Source organism: Centrocercus urophasianus, unplaced genomic scaffold (genome assembly GCF_019232065.1).
Source record: "Centrocercus urophasianus isolate 14NV4802_14NV808 unplaced genomic scaffold, USGS_Curo_1.0 seq_11, whole genome shotgun sequence".
NCBI classification, from domain to species: domain Eukaryota; kingdom Metazoa; phylum Chordata; class Aves; order Galliformes; family Phasianidae; genus Centrocercus; species Centrocercus urophasianus.
Window position 1 is genome coordinate 56,115,853 of NW_024884253.1, and position 13,491 is coordinate 56,129,343.

Consider the following 13,491-nt stretch of genomic DNA (forward strand, 5'->3'; position numbering starts at 1 on the left):
ACAAACAAATAGGCTAAACAACTAGCTTCTGTGCATTCCTGAACCATCACCATTATTTCCATTCATGGAAAACATGACTCAGAAAAGCAACGAAACAAAGAACAAAACCGAAAAAAGAAACTAATAATAATAATAAAAACAAATGAGAAAGCTAGTGCAAACCCAAAATGATAATCATTAAGCAACACAGCAAAATATTTCTCTTTTTTTCTCTCTCTCTTTTTTTTTTTTGGTGTACAATGGAATGTGTCTATGCGTCCTCCCTCAGAATAACTTCACAGAACAGTTAATTACAGTCACTTGTAAGCATTTGCACAGACATTCCTAACTACACCAAGACTTACAGAGAATTCTGGTATACATCTGGTGTAATGGTATAAGGAAAAACTAATAAAAAAATACACAACAGAGTTAATTTGCATTGTTGCAAGTGTTGTAATGTAACAAAAACTGTCAAGTAATTTAAAACAAGTAATAAGAAGTATCCAGAACCAATTACCAACTAGATTTTCTCTTTAAAAAAGCAAACCCTCCCCCCCTCCCACCCACCAGAACTGTTAGAACAGAAAGATCTCGCTTTAAAGGGTATTTTTTTTTTTGTATTTTTGTTTGCTTTTTTTTTTAAACAAATCTTTGTGTCAGAAGCCCTACAAAAACAGCACTATTCCATTATTGTATTAAGTAAACTGTTGCTCTCACCTGTAGTAAAGGTTAGCATCATTTCTGTACATGTAAAATTATTGCTTTTTTGAAAAATATATTTAGCATGCTAAGTTTTTTTAAATTCCATCTCCTGCCTTTACAAAATGTTACAATTTAAAAAAACAAAACAAAACAAAACAAAAACAAACAAACAAACCTAGTAAAGCTTTTGCAAAAAATTTTCACAGAACGTTTTCTTTCAAGGCAGCAGTAACTTTTGATAATGCATAAAATTATATGTGCAAAATCTGAAAGTCTCAGAACTATTACCATCACACATAGTGTCACAGCAATAAGGAAAGAAAATATTTATATCTGTGGAATACATTTTAATTGCTTACACTGCATGGTTAACAACCTGTTATGTGCCACAACCCCACCTTGGAAACTTGCAGTTAAAGAGTTACTGTAGAAGAGGTATATAAAGCTTTTTTTTTTTTTCTTTTTCCCCCTCATAACACCACCAGTGATCACTGCGTACAAGACATGACACATCGTATGAACATTAACCTGCCACCACAACAGAAGGACCTCGTCTTCTCAGAGTGTGGCTGGGCCCAGGGAGGAGCAGAACAGCTTCGGGCTGAGGCACTCCGTGACACCTTCTCCATTAGCAACATATGGATGGGTGACAGCTGAGCAGGTCTATTTATTTAATTGTTTGAAACGTGAAGACTTCCTTTGTGATCAGGTCGAAGAAAGTAGCCCTGTTACAAAAAAAAGGTCCTGAGAGTAAAACACAGAAGCCTGTTTTTCTTAGTGTTCAACGAGCTTTTCTTTTCCCAAACAGAATAGAAGCTTTTCTGTGGAAGTGTTTCCATTTCCATATTCACATACTATTAATGGTGCGCAGTCAAGAACAAGAGCACTAGAAATGCAAGTGGTCCCCAAACTGTAATGAAACAAACCATTGCAGAGTGACGGTCTTTCTCTTTAGTCCCTTTAATCCTTCATCAAGCATTGCTTTCTCAGCACCGAATGCCACCTTCTTCCTACACCCCCCTTCTTCCTCTCTCTCTCTTTTTTTTAATTTGCTTTTCAGCATGACAGGCAGTGGCAGTTTCATTAATTAATACTTCTCCAGCCCTCGAATCCACTGCTGTTTTTCAAATGTATCAAATAGTCACTGTGAGCATCGGGGAGGTTTTTGTTACAGTGCTTAACTTCTTCATGCTGTCCAAATCACATAAAGTTTAATTTTTCCAGTGTCTCAAACTTCTCTTGATTAATATAGATGCCTCGCGCTGCCACGGCGCTTGCCAACTCCACTGTTTATTATAAAGGAAATAAGGAACCATGGGACTGATTAGTACGTCAATTTATATATATCTCGTGTAGCATCTTCATTTATTTCCCAACGACGAGCGGCGCGGCGGCACCCCCTGCTAGCAGAGCGCGGTGCCGCTCCCAACGCCGCACAGTGCTGCCGGCCAAGGCGATGATCCGTGCTCTGCAGGGACGCCAGGATGCCGGCGGGGCGGGGGCTGCGGGGGGCTCCCGGGCTGAGGCTCTAGGTGCCCTTGTGGAGAGGCAGCGTGTGGGCAACGTCGGCGCCGGTGTGGTCTCTGCCCTGTAGGGAGGAAAGAGGGAAAAGCTCATTCTCACCTCCTCGCCTTCCCTATTGCACCTGCATCAAGCGTCCGGCGAGCCCTTCTGGTGCTCGTTCCTCCTGACTAGTGTCAGAAGGGCATTTGTCAGACCTATAAGGTCTTGGACAGACTAGAAGAACAAGGAATGGAGCCGCTCAGAAATACTAAGAACATGGAGGGATGCTCCTCCAAAGAGAGCCAAGAGGGGTTCATAGCCCGATGAGAGCTTCACAGAGGCTAAAGCTGGAGGTCACAGAGGCGGCTCAAAGAAGAAAAACTGAATTATTGTGCAGGCTTGTCAAAAGCTAAGAAGACTCTTTCCCTCCCCTTGTCATCTTCCTTTAGGTTTTTGAGCCAATTTTCATGAATAATTACGTGGAAAAAATAGAAGGGGTATTCTGAAAATCAAGTGAAATTAAAGATAACATCATGAATAAGTGGGAGCCTGCAGCTCCTGAGAAAGGCTTTAAAATGACATTTAGAACATCACTGTCGGAACAATGCAGTTTACAATCTTGATCCTAAAACAACATGGCAAGATTAATCTTATATAAATGCGCTATCCTTAAGCTAAAGTCCTGATGAAGCGAAACAGACCATTTTAAATTAATGCAACATAAAATACGGCACCCATGTAAAATCCAAGCGTGTTTCAAGCTGTGCCTATGGCAGCCCTAGAAATAGCTGAAGAAAGCCCAGCTCTGGTTGACATAATGTATTAAGTGCATCTCTTTTGTTAATAGATTTAGAAAATTCCTAATTAAACCTGGCCTGAGATTCATGACATTTACCAGTCAAAGTTTGGTTTAAGTCGAAAAGATTTGCAACAAAATTAAAGAAAAAAAAAGCTGCTGTACAGACCGCAGTATATTTGAAATGTAGGAAACAGTAACTGAATGAGAGATGTGATAAAACTTCCTTAGTTGGATGCTGAATTTCCTGCAGTAAACTAAGAAAGATGCTTTACATTTTTGCACGGCTACATCATGCCTGAGAGACAGAGCCACAATTCCAAGTGGAGGCATTCATCACTAAAACCTCTTGCACAGAACCAGACCCACGGACATAGGGGAGCATGGCAAGCTTCCTCCCAGCTGTAAGGGGGAGGAAGGGGAGATGGGCACCATGTCCAGGTTTCCCTGGGCAAGAGCTGACAAAGAGAGTGATAGGGGCTGCTGCTCTGGGACAGCCATCCTGTGGGCAGCACACACCCACAGAGCATCAAGTATATGTCAATTCCCAAGAAAGGGAAGATTTATCACTTTCCACTGGGAAGGGATGCACAGAGGGTCAGGGATGTTTCCCTGTTGTCTTTCTTCACATTGGAGAAGTCCTCCTCCTCGATGGGGAGGAAGGCTTTCCTGCAGCAGCACTAGCAAGAGGGAGAGCTGAAGGCTTCAGAACTCAGATGAAAAACTGCGCCAGCAAACAGGAGCTCCTAGAGAATACCAGCAAAAGGAGGGCAAAGAAAGCTTTCCAGAAATCACCTCTTCATAGCAGAGGAGGCTGAAGGCTGGTGGAGGTGAAGACAAAGGCCCTGGGCAGGAGCCGACCTTGGGGCACTGTCATGTTCTCAATTCCATCAGGAAAAGGTACCTGAGCTTTCTGAGGGCAAAAGTGGCTCCCTCCTTCGCATCCATACCCACTCATGGAAAAAAAGGGATGTCCTTCAGTTTCAACCATACAAAGTGGGACCGAGAACTGATTTTCCAGTAGATTGAAAGCTATTTCTAAGTCTTTGGGTTTGCAATTGTTAGCAAGGCAGTCAAGTTCTCAATCAAGTTTTGAGCTTTTCTGTAGAGGAAATCTTCAGCTTCCATGACAAAAGCTATTTCTGTACTGAGTTTTAGAGCATTACACCAGTTAACTAGAAAAGGAAAAAATCAGTCTGTGTGCATTGTAATGTATTGGAGATAGATGATCGCATGACATCGAAATAAATTACAATAATCATTTTGGACCATGGGCACCTTTTCAGTTTGTTAGCAAGAGGAAAAGACTTAGCAGCTAATCTTGTCTACTGCATTCCTAACCTGGTGGGTTCCTGGCGCATGCATATTACTCAGATTCCAGTACAGCAGCCTCCATGATTCCTTGATTGTTTGCATTATAATCTCCATATGTATGAACGAGACAAATTAGGTTGCCATTTATTTGTTCATTATCTATTATTTTGATTAATGGAATTCTTGTTCTCAGAATAACTATTTAAAAATAACATTTGCAATAATGAAGACTGAACTATTAATCATGATCTTTAGAAGAAACTCAGCAAGGAACTGGGGCAAGACATTTCATATGAGCAAATGTCATAAATAGGACTTCTAACATACAGTGCTAAAACTTCAAATGAAAAAAAAAAAAACAACACCCAAACACAACGCTAGCAGTTTAAATAACTTTTTAAAATATATATTTTATTTTATTTTGCTCTTCCCCCTCTCCCTCCAGTTGGTTAAGGACAAGCAGGGCTGTGCTGTAGTTGGCCTACAAGCCCGTTAGAGGTATCAAAGGTCCCCAACCTTTCCTCCAAGTTTCTTTGCAACACATACATTGTTTTCTTGGTTTCTTCCAGTCTATCACTCAAATTCTAGCTTTTCACATCATTATCTTATGTAGGTATTGAACACTACAACCAATGTTTTTAAATAGTCATAGTGGAATAAGTTAAAGCTCACAGGCTCCTTAATGAAGGTGTTGTGCTCCTGTCACAGAGGCTCTGCTGTGTTCTAGCTCTTTCACAGAAAAGGAGTGCCACTGTCCTCTGGCATGTGGAAAGCTTCAGCCACAGATATCCATGATACCAACCATTATCTTTCTTTCTGGCCTGTAGCTTTTTCTTGATCTTCTGTGAGTAAAAGAATGCCTTTCTGGAGAGGGCAGAGGTTAGAATTTTGGGGGTTCTGCTTGCTTCATTTGAGCAAAAAGCAAATTGGCAGAGAGAGATCCAGCATCTTTGGCTCCAGCACTGTAAGTATGCTTCACACACATGTATATTCTCAATCAGAGAGAATGCTGCTAACCAGCAAGCTATGCCCTTTGAAAATCCAATTACTTGTCTTAAAAAAAAAAAATAGATTATATATATTTATTGATATAGATATATATAAATATACAGATATATTTATATCTATTTATTGTAGAATATATATATTGTTTACCACAGCAGTGATAAACTATATCCCTAAAGTAGGACATGTTTTTATATGTTTTTAAAAATGATCAAGATAAACACGAGGCATATGCATTAAAAACTGCCACAGCTGATGTTAGCATTTTGCAAAAGCAGACTATGGAATTGATCCTTGTGCTACTGAATGCACTTGGGAGCTGGGCTTCTGGCTGCAGTGCTGCAGTATCAGGCAGTTCCTCTGCAATAATCCCATGCTTTAGGAGAGCTTTCCTTCAAGAACTGCAGTGGTTTTGAGATTCATGCTGTAACATGGGCCCTTCCGAAAGGGAACCAGCTTTTGTCATGCTATGTACAAGCAACTGGAGTGTGTTTTCTCAGAATTCATGCTTTCTAAATCAGGTCTTTTGATATTGCATAGTGTATTCCAAATTAAGATACATATTCATAGTGGATAAGTAAGCTTAATTATGGACATATTGGGATATTTAGCATTTATAAAAATATTCAGAATATTCAGTATGTTTAATCCGGCAGCATTTCAAGAGGATCTGCAAGACTTTGCACAGATTGTATTAGTTGGGGTATAGAATAAGCATTTTTTGCCCTTTAGAAAAAGAAGACCAGGAAGTATTCTGGAGTTCAAGAGAAATTCATTTGGTGAAAATTTTTGTTAAGCATTTGGGTAGAAGAGAACACAGAAATTAATGTTACGAGACACAAACAAAATGTAGGAAATAAGGTATATATTTCAGTGCTAATGCCAAAGCATGAAATGCAGAGTAATGCTGACATCATTACCAACATTAGGTGTGCATGGCCCTCTTTACACAGCCCCATAGGTGGCCTACTTTTCAGTGCTGCTGAACACCTGCATCTCCTCTGGGTGGTTCATTACCCTAAAGTAGGCGTCCTATTTGAACACCTAAATATAGACCTAACTGTCTCACCTTTGAAAAAGCTGTAGACTCTATTTTTGACACGTGGAATTAAAATTATTCCATGAGAAAACTGCTATATAATGCAGCACTGTTGTAACCTACTGTGTTGGGGAATTTTAAAAGCCCTACGTAACTTTCTTTTATAAGGGAAACCTTCAGAGATGATCTTCTCTGACTACTGAAGGGAATGAGGGAACTGAAATACTAATATTAATATTTTTACTCTTTAGCTGACTACTCAAGGGAAGATATTTCACCTGTGAGGAGGAAACATTATGTAAAGTGATCACTTCCACTTAACGTTAAAAAAAGCCTAATTCTAAAGCTACTGAATGTGCTAACTATTGTTTCTTGCTTGAAGCATGTGTGTGGCACTCCTGTAACTCGAACTGACTTTACACCGTAAACTCTCAAGAATAGATCTGTCCCCAATTAAGAAATGAAATGAAGACACGGAGTGACAATTTTTAAAGTGGGAAATTGTAATGTTACCAGAGTGCTGCAGGCATTGTTCCTGGTGCAAACTACTTCCCGTGCTTCTAAAGGTCCCTGCAGCTGCGGGTAGAGACAAATGTATTCCCTTGCTGAAGCCCAGGGACTGTGCAGGTGGAGGGGGAGTGCAAAGCCTGCTTGCGATGAGAACAAGGAAAACAGCAGACAACCGAATAATCCTAACTGACACAGATACTGACAAACTGAGACAAAGGCTGATACTGAAGAGCAAATGACAAAAGAAAGGAAACTGTCTCACAGAAAAGTGATCATACTGCTGCTTCTGTGGAAGAAATACCGATGGAGAAGAAACAAAGTGGTTCACGAGCCCAACCTCTACCCGGTATTCCAGTGCGTCGAAAGATGCTGTAATTTAATCAAATGCTTTGAAGACAGATTGATGTGGACTGAGTCTGGAACAGCAAACTACATTTGCTGTGGAAGAAGTCAGTCAATAAATTCTGGTGTAGCAGGTTACTAAGACAGGGTCATGAGTAAATTTGTTGTTCATAAATAAGTACAACACAATTTTTAAGAAGAGTCCAATTTAGCTTCCACATCTCTTTTTGGTAGATATGGCCATTAAGTTTTTGGAAATACATTTCCAACTGTGATCTTACATAGTCTTTTAAAGCAGGACAAGCAAAAACTGTAACACCGAATTCAGAAATTGATTTCAACTCTATAAGAGATAATCACTCAGCATGAAAAGATAAAAGAATTTTTTCAAGATGTTTAGGTTTACTAAATCTACATCACTAAACTAGAACCAAAGTTTGCAGCACTGCAGTGTTCTGCCCCAGCATATTCTTCTACTAAAAGGGATGTCCTAGTACAATTTGATGCATCATAAAAACAGCATTTTCATCTAATTCTCCAACTAGAACAGAATTTAGCTGCTACTGTCCCATAAAACCTAAATGAGCTTCGCTCAGAACAACAAGTACTTGAAAACTTCATGAGGAGAGCTGCTGGCCACTCTTAAGACAGACCAGATATTCCAGTAGCAGAGGCTGAGTTCCCAGAGTATCCTCCTGGGCAGAAAGAGGCAAAAATAACAGAGAAGACTTGAAGGATTTCCACAAAGGGTGCAGCACATGACCTAAGCGACACGGTGGTGCCTGGTGAGGATGTTTATTGAATAGATTGAAACAGCTCCTCATCTTCATGAAGGTAGGACTACTATCGAGCTCCATTCTCTAAACATGGCCGTAATCATCTGTAATTGCTTACTAAGAGACAAGAGGTAAGTCATAAAAAATTGTTTGTAGTAAAATATTAAAAACAAGGAAGGAGTGAGTGACGTTGAAAGCGGTTCCATATAAAAGAAAACTGCCCATGAGAAAGTATGCCCTGAAACCCATCTGTTAAGCTTGAAGATGGAGTGGGAAGGTTCACATTATGACAGTGATATCCAAAGATACGGGATATACAAAATAAATTCAGTTCAGTGGTTTTCTAAGTAGTAGATTTCTTATGCATAATTCAGAGTGCTGAGAAGTGTTTGTTAAGACAGGAAACATATTTTGAAAACAGGAAAGCAACACCATCTCAAAAAGTCCACATAAAGTGGGAGATAAGTCTTTGAGACACTAGATACTGGCTGTTCCAGTATAAGTGCTAATTGCATTGTTGCAGCAGAAAGCATGTTAGTTGTAAAAGCAAATTATTCCTAGAAATTCTTTAAATACCATCTCACTATTTTATATCACAGTGCATTACAGAGCTAGCTATCCCACCCACTCTCCAGTAAGCCACTAAATTGTTTATTTAAACACTAACTAATTGATCTACAATTAACTAACTCTCTATATAACAGACATTTAACAGACATTGACAAAATGCTTAAAAATTTAAGAGCTAAATATCAAGCAACACCATTATTATTTATACATGCTATAAAACAGTCAGTGCTTTACTCATGAGTATCACCATGCAACTTTTTCCCAGCTACCACATTAAAAATCAAACATCCAATTAATTGTAAAACATACTTGTTTTGGGGCATCTGCGGAGGTGGTGTGAACTTCAGTACCTCGGAGTCCATTAGACTCAAACACCACTGTGGGAACAAGGGGGGTTGTTAACAGATGAACATTCAAGCTTCGTTAGTGTGTGTACATTATTTGAGACCATTACAGATTAACCACGTTCAAAAAAAGACACCAGCTACTAGCTTGTGGCCGGAAAATACCAATTTACCGTAACACTTACTGTAAGAGAGTGTGCTAATGGCAGCCTAGGGCCACTGCCCTTTTTAATTCAGACTTCAGCGCTGAAGAAAGCAATCACTGACAACATTAATTATCGGTGTATGTGTAAAGGGACCCTCTTCTTGCATTACTTACCATTTGGCCTCTGTCATTTTGCATCAGACTGGCTTATGTATGCATCATTCACACTTCTAAGAGAGAACCCGCTAGTCTCACTGTCTCATGCGATGCTCAGGAGGCAACAATCCGGCTGGCTCTGGCCTCCCCCCAGCTCAGCAGCAGGCTGTGCCAGGTTAAAAAGCCTCTGCTGAGGGCTGCTGATTTTGGGACTGACCCGTCTGAGGGAAATCTCGTTTCCCACAAAAATGGTCCTGTCAACAGCAATGATGAGGCAAAACAAAGCCTTATGTTCTGTTGAAAGGAGTACTTTGATTTCAATTTGTGCTGGTGGCAACAGAATTCATTAGCATATTCATTTCTGAGTACCCTACTCTCTAATTAAAATAAAACATTTGCAAACAGACTTATCTTAAATGCATTGCAATTTTATGGAGTTCGGGCAGGGATCAGGTAAGCATTATCCAGAGAACAAGAGCAATAGTCGTAAAAATAAAAACCTGTATGCTAGATTTAGGTTTTGGAATTACTGAGGTTAACGTAGTATGGGAAACGTAATTCTTGGCATTTTGTCAGCTGAATCTGAAAGAAGGCAAGCGAGAAAGGGAGAAAGCAAGAGCAAGTGTGAAAATATACCTGTGTGGGACCTCTGATGAGTTCTGAGGTGACTGGGTTGGTTAAAGCATTTTCCACATTCCCTGCAGACGCAGTCTCCTTGGCGTGTTTGTGTCCTAAGCATCCCTGTAGTTGATAGGGAGGAGGGAAGGGAGGGAGACAGGGAGAGGGCGGGGGGAGAGGAGAGAGGAAAGTTGAGAAGAAAACATTATGCCAGAAGAAAACATCATTAGTATGTCTAATGTGTCATTATGTGAGACTACCTTCAGGCCCTGGATGACAACTGTCAGCCTTCATCTAGGCACCGGCTGACAGGCCAGGCACACACAGGACTGCAAGAATGCATAAATTACATTGAATTAAAAAATGCTCCCCATGATGTGCCCGCACCAGGACTGGCATGTCAGGTGTGCGCTTTTCAGAGCAGCTGGATCCACTTTTCAGCTATCACCCAGCTTTGTCAAGCAGTACATCAGGCAAATCAAAGTGACTCCAGCGTGGCGGAGACAAGTCACATGGATAATAGGAAGTGAGTAGGACCAGAGCCCGACTGTCTCCCCCGGGCGGCAATACCTCAGAGACAAATGCAGAGTGAGTGGAGCCATCACAAACTGATCAAACCTTTAGCCCCTGCCTACCTGCCTGCCGGTGCTGCTTTGACCCGGGAGCTCCAAGGCACAGACGAAAGACATCTGTGAATGAAAGTGTCATTCCGGACATTTTGAGCTAGTCGGGCACAGCAGCCTTCCTCCAGCCCTCGGTAAACATGTTTTCTAGGCGATTAGCATTTGTGGAAAACCGCTCAAACCTCTCCTTTTTCTCCAAAGGTCAGTTTACAGTATCTGACTTAAAGGGCTGGTCTTTGTCTTTTTGCTGCTGATCAAAAAAGACACATTTGACTTTTATTGGGCTTTTTTTAAAAAAAAAAAAAATGGCTGAACATCATCTTTTCTATTTTGGTAAAAAGCCCTCCTCAGAAGGGAAGAGTTGATGTTTTCATTTGCCACTGGAATACTTTGGCTTTTAAAGACATTCTCAGGGGGTTGTCAGCAGAAATGAAGTTTGAGCTTTTCCTTTGTTTTGTTTTGCTTTTTTTTTTCCCCTTCCTGTTAAGGCATTTTAAAAGAGTAAAACTGAACAAAAACAGTCCAGTGAAGAGAAAAACAAATACTGAAATCAACTGCAAGATGCCAGAGGGCCCATCCAAAATACAGACTGCTGTACCTCAAAGTGAATGCAAAAGGAGAATGCAAAAGCTAACTGTGCTTGTGAAACACCAAGCATCCTATGATAGCTTTTACCATAACACAGATTATGAAGAAACTGTCCTGGCTAAGGAAAGAAACAGAAAAAAAAAGAAAGAAACAAACAAACAAACAAAAAACCGACCAAACCAAACCAAAAATCCCCTGGCTGTTTTCTACTTCTATAATAGCACCTCCTGTAGATGGCAGTACAGTCTCTATAATGTAACTGAACAGAAACATCTCCAAAAAGTTCCTGGCAGACAAGAATCAGCTCGTGACTGAGACACAAATCCAGACTTGTCACACAGACACAAACACAGCACTCTGAAGCCCAGGAGACTTGGGTTTCTCAGGTGGCTTTCTGAGATCTCTGTGAATCACAGATTCATTTGAGTTGGAAGGGACCATTAAAGATTATCTAGCCCAACTCTCCTGCAATGAAGGAACACCTACAGCTATATCAGGGTGCTCAGAGCCTCCTCCAGCCTGACCTTGAGTGTCTCCAGGGATGGAGTTTCCACCATCTCTCCGGGCAACCTGTTCTAGTGAAAGACAAATATGCTCTTCTCCAACTTTTTATATTATCACACACTGTGAAGCAGAAAAATGTTTTTTCTGCTATCAAGTAACAGCAAAATCTGTCCTGTCTTCTTGTTTTCACCACCACAGTAACCCAGTTGCATTCAGAAACAGTGAGGCTCATTTCCTCCTCCATCCACACACACAACATGTGCACTCTGGTGAACTCAGCTCCCCACCCAGGAACCAGGGCAGATAAGGCATTAGTAAAAGTCTCTGCAGCAGCCCAACAGTTGTCCCAGCAGTATTCATGGAAGCACACTTCCCATCTCACGTTTTTAGGAGAGAAGGCTTAGAATTGCTGTTGTAAGCTAAAGTGCCCAAATGCAGAGGTGAATGGATTAGCCCTTTTATCAAACCCCTCCCTGGCAGTTACTTAATGGCAGTCATCTTAAAACACAGTTGGAAAAAAGGGACATAGCATCGAGGTATGGTTGCCATTGTTGTATATCCTAAGGACACCACAAGACTTTTGATACTCCAGAACTTTGTGCTCTGGGCATCACTGCTGCAAGTAATAGCCCCATGACTCACCACTTGGTACACACTTCCTACAAGTGAACAAAAGACACTGGATTGCTGCAGGTGTCAGTGAATTCAGGTGGATGAGGGTGACCATGTGAATGGGAGGTCCTGTAAAAACAGCTTTCAAAGCTGCCTTCAGATGAGCCCCAAGGAAAGAGCACACTTGCTGCCATAACCCCTCCTTTCCAAGGACCACAAATGATATAAATACTGCAAACAAAATAAACAAATGCTGTTTATGTGTAACAATAAGATTTTCTCTATGAGTTTCAGGAAGTTTGGGCAGCACAAAACAAACCTATTCCAAGAACAGAAGCTTTGCGATGGCAGCTGCATCACTACAGAACACACAATTTTCCAAGGACGTGTTGGAATAAACACAAATATAAAAGGAAGGGTCCCAGAAATAAACCAAGGCTCTACAGAGGAAGTTAGTCTGCACAACCACACGCTAAAATATTCCAGTATGTTCCAAGATAAGGACATACTAACGCACAACACCCAAGTAAAGTCTATCAGGAACATTCAAAGAGAAAAAAAAACGTGACAAATAGGGTATCTAACTAGGATTTTTTCATTGTCCCTTATGTCACAACGGCCATATTCACACTGCCATATGAAGATTTAATTGCATGCTGCATACTGACAGAAACTCAAGGAGCTCAGCCTGGGACTATGTGTTAGTTCAGATAAGGTTCGTTTAGCCTCCTCTATTTGCACTTAGGAGGCTCTTGTTCCTTTTGCCTGCAACAGCTTTTTACGAGGACTGCTCTGAAAGTACTGCCTCCTATTTTATTATGTTGTCCCACAACATCAGAGGTGGATGTTGGTGGTATGGCAGTAGAGGTTCAACCTTCCCACCAATATCCTGTTGTTGCAAGGCGTCAGATGTCAGCAGAAGGGCAGTCTGACAGAAGGGCATCTGACTGGAAGCGGGTGGAGCAAAGGTGTGTCACTGAATTCCTTGACAAAGATAAAAATGCTACCCGCTGACATTCAGTGATGTTTGCTGAACATTTTATAGAGACCAAACAGTGGATATGAGCACAGTGAGGCAGACGGTGATGCATTTCAGCAGTGGTGACAGCAACAGTGGGTCACCTCTGCTGGTGCAGATGTTTACAAGTGCAGCGTGCAGCCTCTTGTTCATCACTGGTGAAAATGCGTAACTAATGGTGGCAACCATGTTGAAAAACAGTGTTCTGTAGCTGAGAAAACTTGACTGCTGTAAAACACTTAAAATGAAAGAAGAAATTTCAAAGCAGAGATAGGCACTAAATTACTTCCAGTTAAAATGTCTCTGGATATCAGTGCCCAGCTAAAACATAAAATAAATGTAAT

The 13,491-nt window shown here is 40.9% G+C and overlaps 1 protein-coding gene across 3 annotated transcripts in view; it reads right to left on the reverse strand.

Moving 5' to 3' along the window:
* Nucleotides 1–541: 541 nt before the first annotated feature.
* Nucleotides 542–13,491, reverse strand: part of ZNF516 (zinc finger protein 516) — a 74,504-nt gene continuing 61,554 nt past the window's right edge. For all 3 annotated transcript variants that reach the window (XM_042840002.1, XM_042840004.1, XM_042840003.1), the window contains exons 4-6: nucleotides 9,821–9,925; nucleotides 8,849–8,916; nucleotides 542–2,272 (exon numbers count right to left, since the gene is read on the reverse strand). In XM_042840002.1, coding sequence (XP_042695936.1) covers nucleotides 2,213–2,272; nucleotides 8,849–8,916; nucleotides 9,821–9,925 — 233 coding nt within the window. In that variant the 3' untranslated portion in view covers nucleotides 542–2,212. The remainder of the gene's footprint in view (nucleotides 2,273–8,848; nucleotides 8,917–9,820; nucleotides 9,926–13,491) is intronic.